Source organism: Lagenorhynchus albirostris, chromosome 15, assembly GCF_949774975.1.
Source record: "Lagenorhynchus albirostris chromosome 15, mLagAlb1.1, whole genome shotgun sequence".
Lineage (NCBI taxonomy): Eukaryota > Metazoa > Chordata > Mammalia > Artiodactyla > Delphinidae > Lagenorhynchus > Lagenorhynchus albirostris.
Window position 1 is genome coordinate 24,758,619 of NC_083109.1, and position 18,147 is coordinate 24,776,765.

The window sequence follows — 18,147 nt, forward strand, 5'->3', positions numbered from 1 at the left end:
TGGCAGACTGACTATACAACCCGAATGCCAGCAAGCTGGAGAACAGATAAATTAATCATGGGATGTAGACAATGAAATTCTATACAGAAGCAAAAATGAATACATTCAAAGTCTATGCATGGCTCTTAACAGTAAAAAGCAAACTGCAGAAGGATAAGTACAGTATGGTACCATTGTTTTTTTTTTTTCAGTATGGTACCATTTATATGAAGGTTTTAAACACAGAAAGAATTCTATGAAGCATTTAATGATTTATACATATGTAGTAAAAGTATAAACACGCACACAAATTTAACTAAACTCAGGATAGTGGGAGGAGGGTGGAAGGTCTAGGATGTGCTAGGAACTTGACATATTGCAACTTAGAATCTGTATGGTAGGTATCATTCTGCCCACTTTACTGAAGAAGAAACTGAGGTTCGGGGAAGTGAACTGGTTGGAATTTCAGTTTCACCCGGTTCTGACATCAGTGTTACTGGTTGAACGAATGAAAGAAAGAACAGCCTCGAGTTAGTTCTCAGGCCTATCCCCATCTCCCTTCGCTGCCCAGGGCGGGAGGTGGAAGGACCGCATGGGAAAAAAACTGCGCTCAGCAGGGACCAAAGTTCACTCCGGCCCCGCCCCCGTGCGTTTGCCCCGCCCCTATGGCTCAGATCCAGCGGGACTCATGAATATGCAAACCAGGGGAAGATATTTAAAGGCGCCGGCGCCACGCGCAGGCCCCTAACCGGCGCCGCCTGCCGCGCTCCAGTCCTCGGCCCGCGGCTCGGCACCCTTCGCTCGTATCCATCACTCCGTGCGGAAACGCCGCCGACATGTCGGACAAGCTGCCTTACAAAGTCGGTGAGTTCCAGGACGTGCAGTCGGCCGCGTCTGCCCCGCCTCCGCTGGGGGCCTGTTGGGGCGGCTGCCGCGGAGCCGACCCGGGGTGCTCAGAAGGACCCCCTTGAATCGCCGGCACAACGCGGTCTTGGCCGCGCGAGGCCGTCTGGGGGTTGGAGTTCTCCCGCCGCCGCAAGCGGGTCTTCGGAGGCGGCCGCGGACTATGCGTCCCGGCGTGCCCCGCGAGGCCGGTGCAGCAGCGAGGCCCGCGGAGCAGCGAACTGGCGGCGTGTTCTGCCAGAGCCTCCTGGGGCAGGCGGGCAGCGGGCACCTGGCCACGGCCTGGGACCAGTGGCACCTGCCGGGACCTAGGGGGCCTGGATCCTGCCTCCTGGGCCTGGACCGGCTCCTTGGCTACTTGGTGGTCCCGGGCAAGTGCCCACCCTCTCTGAGCCTCCTACAGGGAAGGCGAGGGCACTGGGGCCCCGAAGGGCACGTGGGGAGAGGCCTGGAGACTAAGCCTGAGGCCGGGCTAGTCCACTTACCAGGGACTTTGGGCTTGTTACTCAACCTTTTGGGGTCACCCACCTCGCCAGAAGGTACAGTCATACAGAGAATCTCGAAGAAATTTTGGAGTGGTTAGAAAAATTCTTCCTCCTGTTCTATGGATTGAAGCTGATACACTGATAGTTAACGTTTATTGGGCGTTTACTATGGAATGGGCATTGCCTTCTACGTTTATTATAGATTAATTCATTTTATTCTAATGGGTTTTTAGGGAAGGGACTATTACTTTCTCATCTTATGATGGGTTTACTGAAACCCAGGAAAAAAGGTAACTTGCCCACATTTTTACAGCTGGGAGGTGGTGGAGCAGGATATGAACCCAGGCTGTGCCCACCTTTTCACCACTGTATATAAGTGACCACATTTGGAATAACCCTAATGACCTTTCAGCAAAAACCAGTTCAGCCTGGCTAGCAATTTTTAAAGTAAATTCAAGACACCATTCAACCTGGAGAAAAGCATCATTCATGGAGCACTTGCTATGTATCTGGGGATTTACATTTGTTTACAGAATGATCTTTAGAGGTGGACTTTATCTCATGATACAGAGGAAGAAACTGAAGCCCTAACAGGAAGTGACTTGCAAAGACTGTGGAAAATAACAACCTGTCAATAGTAGTTTATCAAGTAGCAGGCCAGAGAAGGTTATTGTCCCTATTGTGTGGATGAAACTGAAGCCCAGAAAGACTAAGTCAAGGTCCAGTGGCAGAACTGGAATGGGGACATGTTACACTGTGGAGAGTTGGATGGGTTAGGGTTGAGGGCTTTGGGTTGTGTGGCAGCAGATAAGGCTGCATTTGGAAGTGGAGAAGCTTGGCTAGGTAGGGTTGGAGGAAGGACGCCTCCATCAGGGAGGGCACAGTGTGCCCGACCTTGCCCATATGGCATCTTCTTTAATCCTCAGGGCTCATAGAAGGTTAGGGATGATTATTCCCACTTTACAGATGAAGAAACTGAGGCTCAGAGAGGGTTTTGCTATTATGCCTCTTAGCTTGTCCTGGGACAGGTGTTACTGCAACCTCTGCAAGTCCTCAGCTCTCCGGGGCACCAAAACCCCCAGAGCTTAGAGTGCCAGACCCTCCTGTGCCCTTGGAGCTGAGGGACCCACGAAAACACCAGGGCTGACACAGCTGTCCTGAGGGCAGTGAAAGAGTTCTTTTTGGCTAGAGGGACAGGTGGTGGCAGAGGGGGTGAAGCTTAGGATAGGACGGGAACCATTGTCCGCTACTGCTGTGTGCCTCCCAGGAGCCTCTGGCTGTAGCCCTCCCTGGCCACCAGTTCTGCCTCTGCCATTGACTGGCTGTGGAACCTGGGGCAAACCCTTCTCTGAGCCTTTCCTCATTGGTAAATGCTGGGAGTTGGACTAGGTTCAGATTTGTTTCTTGTTTGCTAACCCTGTCTCTTGCCAGCCCCTTTCGTGGACCTTCTCTCATTCAGTCCTAACAACAGGTGTGGTTGGTAAACATTTGTGGACCCCTTCTCTGTGCCAGGCCCAGCTGGGCACTAGAGGTACAAGGGTGACTCAAGGATGAGGGTGGGACAGACATGCATACGGATAATATAGTAGTATTGTCTCCATTTTATAAGTGAGGAGATCTGCTCAATTCTCTGTCTCTGTGGCCACCACCCCAGTCCTGGTCTCCCTCCTCAAAGGTGTCCCCGGGTCTCTTGCTCCACAGATACATGCAGCAACCAAAGAGGGCTTTTCGGAAGACAAGTCTGGTCATGATACTCCCCTTAAAACTCTATAGGAATAAAGTCCTGACTCATCATCTTACTCCCTCTACTAGAGTCACCCTGGCACACTCTGTTCCTCCAGCAACAATATACCAAGTTCTTTCCTGTTTCCAGGTTTTTGTTGAGCCCCTGCTGTGTGCCAGGTACTGTATCAGGTGCTTGGGGAGGAGCCTTCCAGGGTAAGAGAGCTGCTTGGTTAAAGCCCTGAGGTGGGAATGAGTTTAGCTCACCCGGAGGTTCATGTGGTTAAGCAACTAGAGAGGGGGAGAAGAGGGTGGAGAGATGGGGGAGAAGGGTGGGCAGTCACCTGGGTAGGACCCTAAAGCCATGTGATGAGTTAGGATTTTATTCATGGTTAAGCGGAAGCCATTGGATGTTGGCTTGTTTTTTACTTGAGCAGAAGAATGGAGGTGATATATTTTAAAATTGAAAAGTTTGTTTCTCTGACTTCTGTGGGGAGAATAGTACGTGGGAGCAGGGAGACCACTGAGGAGGTGGCTTCAGTGATCCAAGGTGATGAGATGCTGTTGGATTGCTTGTATTTGGGATGTTGAGCCAACAGTGTGCTGATGGGTTGAAAGGGGGTGCAAGGGAGAAAGAGAAATCAAGAAATCGTAAGTTTTGGGCTGGAGCAGCTGGTCGAATGGTGGTTTCATTTCCTAAAATGGGAAGATTTGGGGAGTGACAAGTTTGGGGGTGAAGGCAAGGAGTCACGAGGGCTCAAACTTGACACATAATCTAGTTGGGCATCCAAATTGAGATGCTGAATAGGCAGTTGGATTATATGAGTCTCAAGTTCAGGGGAGAAGATTGGGCTGGAGATGAATGTGTGGGAGACATTTCCATAGAAAAGGTATTTCAAGCCATAAAATGGGATGAGCTCATCTGGTAGGACAGAAGAGGGAGATGATGAATCCCTGAGGGCTTCTAAACTTTAGAGTCTGTAACAGGAAGAGGATCCAGGAAAGTGGTAGGGAAGCCACGGAAAGACAGGCATAGAAGCCAAGCAAAGAAAGGGTTTCAGGAGAGAGTACTTAGTGCTATTCGTGCTGCAGGGAGAAACATGAACATAGGTAGTTGACCATTAGTTATGGGGATTAGGCCTTACAGAGACCTTGAGAAGAGCAGTTTTAGTGGAGTAGTGAAGTCATCAAGGAGGTAAAACAATACGGGATCAGACCCCACAGAGCAGAGACAGCTCTGTCTGTTGTAACAAAGGAATGCCTGGTCCGTAACTACATGTGAGGAGGACTAGTGGATTCCTGGAGGAAGAGTGGCATTGTTCTGAATTCTTCTCGATGAATTGTGAAGTGAGGTCATCAGTTGATGAGGAAAGGTTAGAAGTTTGGAGTGGGAAAGGTGGTAAATTTACTAAGAAGATGTAATAAGATTGCTGGAGTGTCCCTTGAGATTTGTGGTCTTAATAAATGAAACTCTTGGTGTGGTCATCATTTTCCTCCTGCTGGGCTCAATGACGTGGGTGCAGTGGAGGGCTGGGTTTAACCAGGGTGGGAGTTTTGCTGAGGAGTTCTCAGAGAACAAGAGGGTAGAAGGGACAGTGGAATCTAAATTGTGGACCATGTTGAGAACATGAAGGGTGCAGTGAGGGACAGTGATAATTGGTAGGATAAACGGATTAAAGGTTCTGACCTGACCCGTTGCAGCTTTATTGGAGTTTGGGCTCTAGACAGAGAGTTTTGGAAAGATGGGACATGGCCAGAGTCGGTTGCTTGAAATCAAGATTTCCAAGGGAGAGTATCATGGGTGATGGCCTGCCGAAGTGGGCAGGGGTGGAGTGGGTGTGTGCTGAGGCACAGTAGGAGTAGTCCCTCCCATGGGGGGTATATTGCATCTGTGAAGTTGTTTAGATGTACAGTAGGAAGCAGAGTGACTTAGTTGGTTTTATTATTTCTTACTAAATTCTCTATAGTCCTTTGCCTCCCACCCACCACCCCTTTTGGGTGATTGGCAGGATCTAAGCTCCCCTAAAGATAAAAATCACGAGGAGTTCCAGGCCCCATCCTAGACCTACTGAATCTGATTCCCCAGGGGAGACTTGTAAGCATGCCAGATGACCCTTATCAGGGAAGTTTGCAAACACTGACCTAGGGACTGACCTTGAGAATGGGCTAGTGTGGCAGGGGAGGGAGGGTGAGATTATAAGGGAGAGGAGTAGTATTCATTGTACTATGCCATTTTATATAAGGGACTTGAGCATCTGAGAATTTTGGTGTCCACAGGCGTTCCCGGAACCAATCTGCTGTAGAGACCAAGGGATGACTAATAACATCGAAGCCAGAGAATGTAGATTACTGTCAAAGTCCCAATGATCATGCTAACTGAACCCCAAACTCAGCCGTTAATCCACCAGTTACAGGCAGGGCAGGCCTGGGTAGGTCTCTATGTGGAAGAACACACTTCCTGCAGGTAGGTTGGCTGCTGCTTGCTTGCAAAAGAAGAGAGACCTGAACTGCACATGCCCAATTTATTCCTCCTAAGTTTACTAGACAAGTCACTCCACTTCCCCTGGGGCAGAGAGAGGCCCAGAGTGTTAGTTACACAGATGAGTTCCCTCCATGTGGAGAGAAACATTGGGACTGGAGCAGCATTTTTATATCTTCAAGGAGATCAAGGAGCTGTGCCGAGTCCAAGGTGTTAGATTATATCATTTATGAGTGCTGAAGTCACCAAGAGTGGTGACTAGGAATGTGGAGAGCCAGGAGCTAAAATCTTTAGGGAATGAGGACGTTGGTAGGTGGCAGCAGAAAGGGTAGCAGGAGGTATATATAGGCCGATAGCTATTTTTCAAGGGGGCACTTACCTGTGTTGTAATATTCATGGTCCTGTGTGCTTCTTTGATTAAATGTGTTCTCCCACAAGGCTGTAAGTAAGCTGTGGTTACTGGCAGGGACCATGTCTTTCTTTTTTGACTGCCCTGGCTCCATAAATCCCTGTTGCGTGAGTGAGAGAGTGCAGTGACCAGATTACCCAGTCTAGTGCTTCGAGTCCGCAAGTGGAGGAGTGCTGAGTGGCGGTGCTTTGTGGTTCGTGGGATGAGGTGGCTCACGAACTCCCATCCATCCTGCCCCTACAGCTGACATCGGCCTGGCCGCCTGGGGGCGCAAGGCCCTGGACCTCGCAGAGAATGAGATGCCGGGCCTGATGCGCATGCGGGAGATGTACTCGGCCTCCAAACCACTGAAGGGCGCCCGCATTGCCGGCTGCCTGCACATGACCGTGGAGACAGCTGTCCTCATTGAGACCCTCGTTGCCCTGGGTGCTGAGGTGAGGCCGGCAGCAGCAGTTCTTGTGCAGTGGGGAACTCCAGTCTTGTGCCCCCTCAGGCCCAGCAGGGGGTCCAGCTACAGCCTTGTCACAGTGCCCCCTCACCTCCATTTGTCGTGACTGCTCTGCAGATTTTCTCTCCCTGGGAAGACGGTGTCTGACTGCCCTCAGTTCACATTCTCCTGACTGGGGAGCTCTAATAGGAAAAACTCAAGCCCGGCGTCCTACTGAGTCGTCTAAGGACTGGCTCTCCCAGGCCTTCCTGGGGTCATGTGCCTGCCCTTGGCCAATCATGGCTGCTGGAAGGATGGCGCGCTCTGATTGGTTCAGCCTGGGTTATGTGTACCAATGATTGCAGCTCTTCCAACTTCTCTGGGGGCAAGATGTTTCCCAAAGGAGGGGGCAGGGCAGAGCAGCAAAAGTCAGCTACAGAACACACCAGGGTTCAGTCCTTGTACCTCTTCTTTCTTTTCTATACTCACGCTCTTGGCAATCTGATTTTATGGCTTTAAATGCTGTCTATATGGTGATGACTCCCAGTTTTATGTACTAGCCTGGACTTCTCCCTGGAACTCCAGACTTGTATACCCAGCAGCTGATGTATCACTTCAACTTGGAGATCTGATTGACCTCTCAGTCTCAACATGTCCAAAGGAACGCATGATTTCCTTCTCTTCTTGGAGGCTTCCCCGTGTAGGCAGATGCAGACTTCAGCCTTACAGGCCCTCTCAGTTCAGAACCTGGGGTCGTCCCTGACTCCTCTTGCTCTCTTACTCCAACAACGGACCCTGCAGCAATCCTGTCAGCTCAGCCCTCAAAGTACACGCATCATCGCTTCCACTGCTAGAGGTGCATTTCTTGTCCGAACTCTAACAACAGCTTCTGCCCTTGTCTCCTTGCTTCCGTGTGGAGCCTTTTCCCTTCCACACAGCAGAGCCATGTTTTAACATAAGTTGGGTCTTGTCAGTGCTCTGGCTCCCATCCACTGGTTGCCATTTGCAACCCAGCCTGAGGTTGCAGAACTGGCTGGATGTAGATCCCGAGCCTCTCGGCCCTAGCTCCAGGGCGTTTTCTTATCCCTGTCCAGTGACCTTGGTCTTCTGAACTGTCTGCGAGCAGCCCTGTTTTGCTGGCTCTTTCAGGTGCGGTGGTCCAGCTGCAATATCTTCTCCACCCAGGACCATGCAGCAGCTGCCATTGCCAAGGCTGGCATTCCAGGTGAGGCCAGCTTGCTGCTGGGGGATGGCTTCACTCCTGCTGATGGCTTCACTGACTTTTACTGCTACAGACTTCCCTGCGGCAGAGGAGAGGAGTCATGGCCACAGAATCCTAGCCTAGTGACCCATTGGAAAGAACTGTTTTGTCCAACTGTCATCTAAAATCCTATTGAAGGCACTTACTTGCCCAGTTCAAGTCATGTGATCAGGAAGGGTGGGATCTAATGATTGGGAACCACATGATGTTGAAGAGGGGAAATCCTCTAAAGGAATGATGTGGGTCTGTTTCCGAAAGAATCAGGGAGGGATACTGGGCATAAAAAAGTCCCAGAGGTCCATTGTGTAGTATCTGATGGTCTAGGGCGCTGGGGAAATACCAGGACCAAAGAGGAAAGACTTTCTCACAAGCTGCTGGGGAAATAGACACAAGTCTGCCTGGGCTTGAGGAGGGCAGTGGTTAGCTCTGATGATGATGAAATAGGACATTCACAGTTCCTTCTAACCAGACACAGGTGGAGAGTAAAGAGTGGGGGAGGACCTCTCCAAAGACTGACCAAGCTTGGAACAGCCTGTCCCCAACTCCTCAGCCTAGTTTGGGCTCCATGGCCCTTTTCTGGGAAAGGTTTTGTTTTTAATACCATTGTCTGCCCCAGTTTGGGGGAGGGGAAGCTGGCCCTGCTTTGGCAGGTATCCTTTGCTCACAGGAGGTTCATGGGAGCCCCACACCTGTGTCTCAGTTGTCCCATATGATGGGAGGAGCCTGGGCTGGCAGTCAGGAGCCCTGGCTTCTTTTTTTTTGGCGGCACCATGCGGCTTGCGAGATCTTAATTCCCTGACCCTAGGGGCCCAGGGATCAAACCTGGGCCCCTAGCAGTAGAAGTGCAGAGTCCTAACCACTGGTCTGCCCTCGAATTCCCAGGAGCCCTGGGTTCTGATGCCTGCTCAGGAATGCCATGCTGAGTGATCTGGGCACATCTTAGCCCCTCTCTGGGCATCTGTAAGTGATGATGATGGTAATGGCTGCCTCACAGAGTTTCTGTGAGGAAAAATGAGACGGGGCATGAAGCAGTTAGAGTAATGTCTGGCACAGAGAAAGTGCTCCATACGTGGTAGCTGCTGTTAGTAGTTTTTGGCCAGACCTTGCCTAGGATAACCTACCACGGAGGCTGCTGGCCCACCAAGTCCTTTCAGTGCATAATGAATCTTGGATCTTGTCTCGCTTGGGTCCACCTGAGTGTGGCTTCCTGCCCCTGTGCACCTCCATCCTAGCAGTAGGCATTGTGGGTAGGAGCCCTGGTCACTGGGTTGGGGGCCCAGACAGAAGAGGTAGAAAAGGAAATAATTATTTCCAGATACCTATATATGGGGGGGGGTGTCTGTACTTGGCCTCTGTCTCATAATCCATACTATTATAGATGAGGAAACTGAGGCTCAGAGAGGTGAACTGATTTTCCCAAAGTCACACAGCTGGTGAGTGCAGAACCAGGATTTGCACTCAGATTTCTCTGGCTCCAAGTTGTGTTCTTACCATTGCTGAGTCCTCAGAGGTGCTAGAGGTGGCAGGGGATGGGAATTAGGAAGGAGATAGTATTGGCTCTATCCAGGTAGGTCCCTGGAGCAAGTACCAGTGGGGAGGGCCAGGCCCTGATGTGCCACTCACTCTCCAGTGTACGCCTGGAAGGGTGAAACGGACGAGGAATATCTGTGGTGCATTGAGCAGACGCTGTACTTCAAGGACGGGCCCCTCAACATGATTCTGGACGATGGTGGTGACCTCACCAACCTCATCCACACCAAGTACCCACAGCTCCTGTCAGGTGAGTAGGATGGGTGGGTGGGCTGGGTGCTAGTGATTTAAACGGGGCCTGCTTGCCCGCATGAAATCAGCAGGCCTGGCAGGACTCCCAGTTCCTCGAGCAGCAGATTCTGTGGAAGATGGGAGAACAGCAGGCTCCTGTAGGTGTGCTGGGGCCTGGCTTCGGGGCTGGGTGGCTAGGGGAGGCCTGGCTGGCCCAAGGGCATGCCAAGGCCAGGGCTGAGAATAGCTGGGAAGCCGTCAGCTTTGTTAAAAGCAGGTGGGGAGGAAAGTGGGGTAGTGTAGTGAGTGCAAAGGCCCTGAGGCAGGAATGGATAGACCATTCATGAAACAGAAAGTTAGCCAGCATGGCAGCTTCCTTCACTGGGGAGAATTGCAGGTTGTGGCTGGAGCTTTAGTGAAGATCAGATGTGTAAAGACTTAATAGAATAGACTGAGAAAAGAGTTTGGCTTGATCCTGAGAGTAAAGGGAAGTAATTGGATGGTACTGAAAAGACTTCCCTGCAAATGTACATGTTAAAAATGGCTGCTGTGGGCTTCCCTGGTGGCGCAGTGGTTGCGAGTCCACCTGCCGATGCAGGGGACACGGGTTCGTGCCCCGGTCTGGGAGGATCCCACATGCTGCGGAGCGGCTGGGCCCGTGAGCCATGGCCGCTGAGCCTGCGTGTCCGGAGCCTGTGCTCCGCAACGGGAGAGGCCACAACAGTGAGAGGCCTGCGTACAGCAAAAAAAAATGGCTGCTGTGTAGAGGATGAGTTGTGGCTGGGATGGGCAAGTGACAGTGGTGGCAGGGACTAGGGCAGTGACAGTGCAAGTGATGAGTTCGGGAGTTGTTGGGAGGTAGAATCATTAGGCCTGGTGATGGTGGTGGCTCCTCCCTCATGCTGGCCTAGGTGATTAGGTGGGCTGTGGTGTCCGTTACAGAGATAGGAACCCAGAAGGAGGAGCGGCTTTAGGAGGGAAAGGTAAGGAATTTGGGTGAGTTCAGTTGTGGGCTCTCTGAGGCTCTTGGAGTTTCATCTCAGAGGCCACCCTGTCCCTTGGGCCACTCCTTCCTAGCCTGAAATTCATCCCCTCCTCTCTTGTTCAGGCATCCGAGGCATCTCCGAAGAGACCACAACGGGGGTCCACAACCTGTACAAGATGATGGCCAGCGGGATCCTGAAGGTGCCTGCCATCAATGTCAACGACTCTGTCACCAAGGTGAACCTGTGGGGCAGTGATGTCTCCAGCTGTTGGTTCCCAGAGCAGCTCAGGAGTAGGCCCTGCAGAAAGTCCCCTGGGAAGGCTGCAGGCTAGGGGCTTAGCCCTCATTTGAGGGGAGAAAGGGGTTGTAGACTTAGGGTCATGAGGCAAAGCATTAAAGGCATTAAAGAGGCAAAGAACTGTGCAGTGAGCCTCAGAGCTGGGCATCAAGAGGTTTAACGTGAAGCAGATTCTTTGACCGGACAATCTCTCGTAGTTGATCCGCAGGAAGCCTTCTGGACTGGCAGAGAAAGGCCAGGGAGAAAGTCGTGGGACTGAGCCGGGCAAGGGGCACATGAGCACATTAGCTGGTGGGGAGAGGTCCCAGGAGGTGATCAGCCCAAGGCCCACCAGGCTGAGATGTTGAGAGCGGGTCTGAGGCCCTAGGGCCTCGCCTGCCCCCGTAGCCGCCTTGCCCCCTCTCCTTTCAGAGCAAGTTTGACAACCTCTATGGCTGCCGGGAGTCCCTCATAGATGGCATCAAGCGGGCCACGGACGTGATGATTGCGGGCAAGGTGGCGGTGGTAGCGGGCTATGGCGACGTGGGCAAGGGCTGTGCCCAGGCCCTCAGGGGCTTCGGGGCCCGTGTCATCATCACGGAGATCGACCCCATCAATGCGCTTCAGGCTGCCATGGAGGGTATGATAGGGTGAAGGTTGGTTGTCAGCCACTGGGGCCAGAGCGGGGGCAAGGCCACCCTGGATGACGCACAGACACTGTCTCTACACAGGCTATGAGGTGACCATCATGGATGAGGCCTGTCAGGAGGGCAATATCTTTGTCACCACCACGGGCTGTATTGACATCATCCTCGGCCGGTAGGCGCCAGGCGGGGGGTCCCAGGGAGTGAAGGAGGGGGCAGGCTTGCGGCTGCTTTTGGTCCCTGACAGTCTGTCACAGGCTGGGGCTCCTCCACAGGCACTTTGAACAGATGAAAGATGACGCCATTGTGTGTAACATCGGACACTTTGACGTGGAGATTGACGTCAAGTGGCTGAACGAGAACGCTGTGGAGAAGGTGAACATCAAGCCCCAGGTGAGAAGCCCCAGCCCTGCCAGCAGGCTTGGTGGATGGAGCACCGAGGGGGGCGTGCTCGTGGGCTGGCCGTCCAGGAAGTCAGGTGATGAGGCTCTGGCAACCTGGGCAGTGGGATGGGCGGAAGAGGGACTGGTTTCAGGGCTGCTTAAACTGGAATCTTGGAGTGAGGCCAAGGCATCCCCATTTTTAAAGGTCCCAAGATGGTTCTGAAGTGCAGCCAAGGTTGAGTACCACTGCATTCAACTTGTTACTAGGCATGGTGATTGAGAACGTGGGATCTGTCCTCAGACTGTCCAGGCTCATGTTGCAGCCACTTTGTAATGTGTGGCTCTGGACAAAGAACTTAACCCTTTAAACTTCAGTTCCTTTATCTGTGGACTGGGGATAATAGCAGTACTTAATTTACAGGGTTGTTAGTAGGATTAAATGTGATAATTTTATATATATATTGTATATATATGTATATATGGTTATATGTATGTTCTTAGCCCAGGGCATGTGCCAATAATAATAACATTAGCTAATACGTAGTACTTAAACTAAGTGCCTTGTACATGTCAGCTCTTTAAATTCTCACAGCAGACCTATGAGGTCTGCCGCTCAGGGTTGCATAACGAATACTGGCTCTTATTAATTGTGTGTGCCAGGCCCTGTGCTGGAGGTTGTTCTGGGGCAGTCCAGGCCCTTTGTGGGCCCTGCTGGAGGTCGGGAGGCCTGCTGGACAGGAGGGTAGGATGAGGATAGGGGTGGACACTGGGAGCTGTGCCCACCAGCCCTTACCGCTGTGCTGCCCACTTGTAGGTGGACCGCTACTTGTTGAAGAATGGGCGCCGCATCATCATTCTGGCCGAGGGCCGGCTGGTCAACCTGGGCTGCGCCATGGGCCACCCCAGCTTCGTGATGAGCAACTCCTTCACCAACCAGGTGCTGGCGCAGATTGAGCTGTGGACCCACCCAGACAAGTATCCCGTTGGGGTCCACTTCCTGCCCAAGAAGGTGGGTTCCTACCTCCACCCCTGGCCAAGGGTCATGTGTCCAGCCCTGGGCTCTCCATGCAGGCCTTGAAGATCTTCATAGTGTCCTCCGCAGGGCAGAAATCATTCTCTCCATTTAACAGAGGAGGAAATTGGGGTCCAAAGCAGGGAATAACTCCCAGAGTGGCAGGGCTGGGTGGTGAGAGGAGCATGGGCTTTGGAGTGAGACACACCCAGGTTTGCATCTCACCCTTACCACTTAGAGGCTGTGTAACTGTGCCTCCATTTCCTTATCTGTAAAACGAAGGTGATGGTACCTCCTTAAGGATTGTGAGGATTTCCTTAGATCACAGGTCACAAACCCACATGCCCACAGGGATTGGGCAGGCAAATGGGCTGGGTGGGAACTGACCAAAGAGCACGTGCCCCAGTTGAAGAGGTTGGCTGCCTGTGAGCAACCTGGACCCACTGGACCAGGGCTCCTGACGTTTCAAAGGAAGCTAGATATGAGTATATTTATGTGAAATATTCAGCTTTTAAATATAACCAGGTTTTTTAACTTGGACGTGTTTGTAAGCCGAATGCAGCCTCTAGGCTGCGTGATTGTGGCCTTGGAATGGGATGATGCCACTAACACACTGAGCATGGCACCTGACGTGTTGTGAGTGTGTGGTCAGATTAACCATGACAATGAGGTCGTCTGACGTCAAATCCAGTGCTTGTCCTAACACCCCCTGCCTCCGCCCTCTCCCACAGATCAGAACACTGTGTTTTAGTCCTGGCTTTTTTTTTGCCAGTGTCATGGGTGAACTTGGCTTTGCTACTTTGCCTGACTGGGCCTCAGTTTCCCTCTCAGCTAAATGGTAAGAGTAGCTCTTGCTTCCAGCCCTTAGCTGCTGGAGAGGCTGCGGTGGAGTCTTCATACCACTCCTCCCACCCTTTGAAAAGCTGGTCTGCCAACTGATGAGAAGCAGGAAGAGGCCGGGTTGTCTGCCCCCGAGCCAGCCAACTCCTTTCCCCCTAGTCTTCCTCAGGCACTGTCTTGCCTGACCAGGGGTTTTACCTGTAAGGGCCTCAAGGGGCTGTCCTGTCCTGGGCAGCCTGCCAGGTCCCCATGCTGGTTGTGCGGTTAAAAAAGTCTCATTCGACCCCTCATCTGATCTCAGTTGGAGGAAATACGACTGTGAATATAGTGAGAGATTGGGCAGGCCTTTAAAATGAGGCTGGGGTTGGAAGTGAGAAGGCAAAGAGCTCACCTCCTACCCCAGCACCTGGCCCCATCTCGTCTTCTTCCTTCATCACTGCCAAGATACGGGTTGGGGACAGGCTTCACATCTCACATGCGAGATGTGGGAGAGGGATTACGTACCTTGGTTAACAATGACAGAGACAGCAGCCACCATTTCTTAAGGTACTTGCACCAAGCGCTCTTGAATATCACTGATCTCTGTACCAGCTCTGAGAGACCCAGCCTACAGAAGAAGAAACTAAGCTTCAGAGGGTGACTTGCCTCCACAGCTGCAAAGTATTGGGCCAAGAGTATGTCCCACCCCTGCCTGTCCAAGTTGTTAACCGTTATGTCCTCCCCAGCAGGGAGAAGGAAGGGTGTTCTCGGCTAGGCCAGGCCAAGAGAAGGGAGAATTCATTGTGTCCTCTGGGCACTGGAGACCTTCATTTTGCCTCCAGAGTTGACGTGGACTTAGGACTTAGGGCTGGGCTCTGCTCCTGCCTTTGCCTGCCTCTCCCCAGTTTCTTCATTTGTTAAATAGAAGAATAAACCCTGGCCTCCTTCTTAAGGGTGTTTGTGAGCCTCTAATGAGACCGTGAGTGTGAAACCACTTGGGAATGTAAAGCTGTCTGGGCTGGGCTGTGGTTAAAGGCTATTGTGCCATTATAGGATGGGACTTGGGGGTAGAAAGAGGCCCCACCCGGAGCTGGATGCTGAGAAAGTGAGAGCCCCGCTTAAGGTTGATCCTTCTCTAAGTACAGCCACTTGCCCTTCTTCTCAGGCCCACTTTATGCATTTCAGCACTGGTCAGACTTAGAAATAGGCCTTATCTAACCCCAGCCTCTGTCCTCCTTGGTTTCTGTTCTGTCTCTTCAAAGCTGCCTTGGAGACGATAACTTGAGACAAGTTATGGGACTTTGGAGCCAGGTGGACCCTGGATTCAAATCCTAGCTCTGTCATTAACTAGCTTTGTGACCTTGGGCAAGTCATTGCACCTTTCTGAGCCTTGATTTCCACATTTGTGAAAGGAGATGGCAATTTTTTAATTAGTCAGGATCCTTTCAGTGGCGAGTGGTAGATAGAAACCCTGTTCAAGCTGGTGTATTAGTTATCTGTTAACCGTATAGCAGTTTAAATACAAAACTTGCTGGCTTAAAACAATAAACATTTATTATTTCAGTTTCTGTGGGTTGAGAGTTTGAGAGCAGCTTAATTCATGAGGTTGTAGTCGAGATGTCAGCCGGGGCTGCAGTCATCTGAAGGCTTGACTGGAGCTGGAAGATCCGCTTCACATCACTGTTGGCAGGTGGTTCCTTGCCACATGAGTATCTCCATAGGGCTGCTTAAGTTTCCTCATGAGATGGCAGCTGGCCTCCCCCAGATTCAGGGGGAGAGCAAAGGAGGAAGCTGAAGTGCCTTTTAGGACCCAGTCTCCAAGTCACACACCATCACTTCTGCTTTATTCTATTCATTAGAATTGAGTCACTCAAGGGGTGAGGAATTAGGCTCCACCTCTTTTTTTTTTTTTTTAGGCTCCACCTCTTGAAGGAAGGAGTTTTATGAATTTATAGACAAAGATTTTAAGGACATATTTTGGAAGGCAGCTATGCTCACCACTATACCACCAGTGCTAAGGATGTATTTTGAAACAAACACAACCAGTGTAATCTAAAAGGAACTCTATTGGTTCTGTAATGGAGGCGTCTAAGATTCAGACACTGGATCCAGGGATCAGGGGCATCAGAGCTCTTTCTCTGTCTCTTGGCTCTTTTTTCCCCCTACATTCACTTCATTTGTCAAATAGACTTGCCCCTGGTGAGCAGAGACTGATAGCCTCCCTGTTTAGGAATCCTGAAAGCCCCTGTCATGAAAATATGTCCTGTCCATAGATAAATTCCAGAGAAGCATTTTGGTTAGCTGCTTAGGTTGGTGGAGGGTAAGGAAGGAGATGTAATTGATTGTCCCATTAGGGCTGCTTGGAGGGGAGGATGTAGCTTGGTTCCCCCTTGAAGAAGGGGAGCTGAGTAGCCAAAAGCCACACTGGAGGCTGGCTGTGAGGATAGGATGAAGTAATATGCTTAACACTCCGCAGATGTCACAACAGAACAGTTCCTGCCTCTTTTGGCAGCTAGATGCAGGTAAGGGATCCCAGAGCATGGCACTGATTCCAGCTTTTTCTGTGTTTCTCCCCAGCTGGATGAAGCAGTCGCTGAAGCCCACCTGGGCAAGCTGAATGTGAAGCTGACCAAGCTGACTGAGAAGCAGGCCCAGTACTTGGGCATGTCCTGCGATGGCCCCTTCAAACCTGATCACTACCGCTATTGAGAACCAGGCCCGCCCTTTGCCTTCCAGCTGCTGTCCTTGCCTGGGTCCCACCTCTCCTCCCCAAGAGCAAATGGCACCACCTTTGAGATTGGTTTGATAATGTTCCCCATCAACTCCCTGGGGCTAGTCACTCAGTCTTTGGCCTCTGCTGCATCCCTCATACTGTTCCAAGTGTGGCAGGGGGAATTGAGAAGTCCCTCCTCAAGCCCTGGTCATGATCGAGGTACACGGGAGTTACCCACAGGGAGCCATGAGCTCAGGGGTTCTGGAACTGCTCACTCAGTCAGTCCTTCCTTAGGCTGGAAGTTGGCAGTGGTGTTCACAAAGCCCATGCACTTTACCATCCAGGCCCTCACTTGGCCTATGGACTTTTTATACCCATGTTCTTGGTTTATAGGTTCATTGGTTCCTCAGCCCATGACAGATGAGAAGGAGCTCTGTCAAAGGGTGTGGAGGAACTGTTGGAATTTGAATGCTCCTGAGAGCCCGGCTTAGTGCTTGGCATTCTCTTAAACCTCAGAACGATGAGGTTGGTACTTTTAGTCCCTATTTTACAGGGGTTGGAATATATTGTTAAGGGATAGCCAAGAAAGGACGAGAGAAGTGACAGCCAGAGGTTGAGAGGGGCCAGAGAAACGTAAAAGTGCATTGTAACTTGATGTTCTCTTCACAACTCTGGGTCAAAAAGAGATTAATTTGGTTTATAATGTTAAAAGAGAGCAAGAAGGTGGGTTAATAAAAATTTTGGTGCCTAAAAGAATTTTGAGCCTTTATTTTATAGATAATCCACTGCCAACGATGTAGGGTGTAAGCCAAGGGGTAATAGTCTGATGTGCTGTAATAGTCTGCTGTGTTGCAGTGTGGGGTGACGGGCTGCAGGCACACCCTTGGGCTTGGAAGACTGTGTAAAATGAAGAGAGAACTCTTGTGTCTTCAGGTGTGTCTTTTGTAAACAGCCTGTTTTTTACCCAACCTAAGCGTCATTTAATAAGTGAGATTAACCTATTTATATTTATTGTAATCTCTGTTTGTATTTATTTCCTCTACCTTATTTTTTTCTGTTCCAATTTATAATATTGTTTTCTCCCCATTTCCACTTGGGCTTGATCCATTGCTCCTGGGGGGACTGTTGTTTATTGAGCACCTCCTGAGTGCTAGGTGCTTTGTAGTTTCATTATTCTCGCAACAAGCTTAGTAATACTATTATCCTAATCTTATGGATGAGAATGGAGACTTACAGAAGTTAAGCGTCTTTCCTAAAGTCCACAGTTACAACTGGCCTCATCATGATTCAAATCACAGGAAGGTGGGTGGGAAATGGGGTGCTCTATTTGCCTAAATTGTCATTTACTGAACCCCTGTTCTGGTCTTGGAAGTCAGAGAAAAACAAGAACCTGCCTGGGAAGGGTAACTAGGGACTATTCTAAGGGTCCTCCACTCATGGAAGGCCTGATGGGGATGCTGGGATGTTTGAGACCTAACCCCAGCCTGCTGGGAATCTCAAGCTAGAAGGAGAAGGCAGGCATACAAACAGATTTGCCATCTCTTGGCACTTCCCTTTCTCTGCTCAGCTTTAGAGTTCAGTGCCTGGCAGCACTGAAAGGCAGGAGGGAAAAGGTGATGCTTGAATTGGATTTTGTTGTTTTGTTTTTTAATATTTTATTATTTTCTTTTTATGTTTTTGGCTGCGTCAGGTCTTACTTGCAGCATTTGGGATCTTTCATTGCAGCACGTGGGCTTCTCTCCAGTTGTAGTACGCAGGTTTTCTCTATCTAGCTGTGGTGCATCCAGAGCGCATGGGCTCTGGGGTTTGCAGCATGCGGGCTCTCTAGTTGAGGCACACAAGCTCAGTAGTTGCGGCGCGTGGGCTTAGTTGCCCCATGGCATGTGGG

The 18,147-nt window shown here is 50.9% G+C and overlaps 1 protein-coding gene across 3 annotated transcripts; it reads left to right on the forward strand.

The window, feature by feature from the left end:
• Nucleotides 1-687: 687 nt before the first annotated feature.
• On the forward strand, nucleotides 688-17,270 carry AHCY (adenosylhomocysteinase). Of its 3 annotated transcripts, none has more exons than XM_060123443.1 (10): nucleotides 688-843; nucleotides 6,221-6,411; nucleotides 7,554-7,629; nucleotides 9,296-9,445; nucleotides 10,535-10,647; nucleotides 11,121-11,328; nucleotides 11,420-11,507; nucleotides 11,608-11,725; nucleotides 12,530-12,724; nucleotides 16,124-17,270. In XM_060123443.1, exons 1-10 carry the CDS (start codon nucleotides 816-818, stop codon nucleotides 16,253-16,255), a joined length of 1,299 nt encoding a protein of 432 aa, XP_059979426.1. In that variant the 5' UTR covers nucleotides 688-815; the 3' UTR covers nucleotides 16,256-17,270. The 3 variants fall into 3 exon arrangements, with proteins under 3 accessions (XP_059979426.1, XP_059979427.1, XP_059979428.1); XM_060123444.1 differs by lacking the exon at nucleotides 688-843 and adding an exon at nucleotides 3,241-3,305 and having other exon boundaries at nucleotides 16,124-17,133; XM_060123445.1 differs by lacking the exon at nucleotides 688-843 and adding an exon at nucleotides 3,248-3,269 and having other exon boundaries at nucleotides 16,124-17,133.
• Nucleotides 17,271-18,147: the final 877 nt, after the last annotated feature.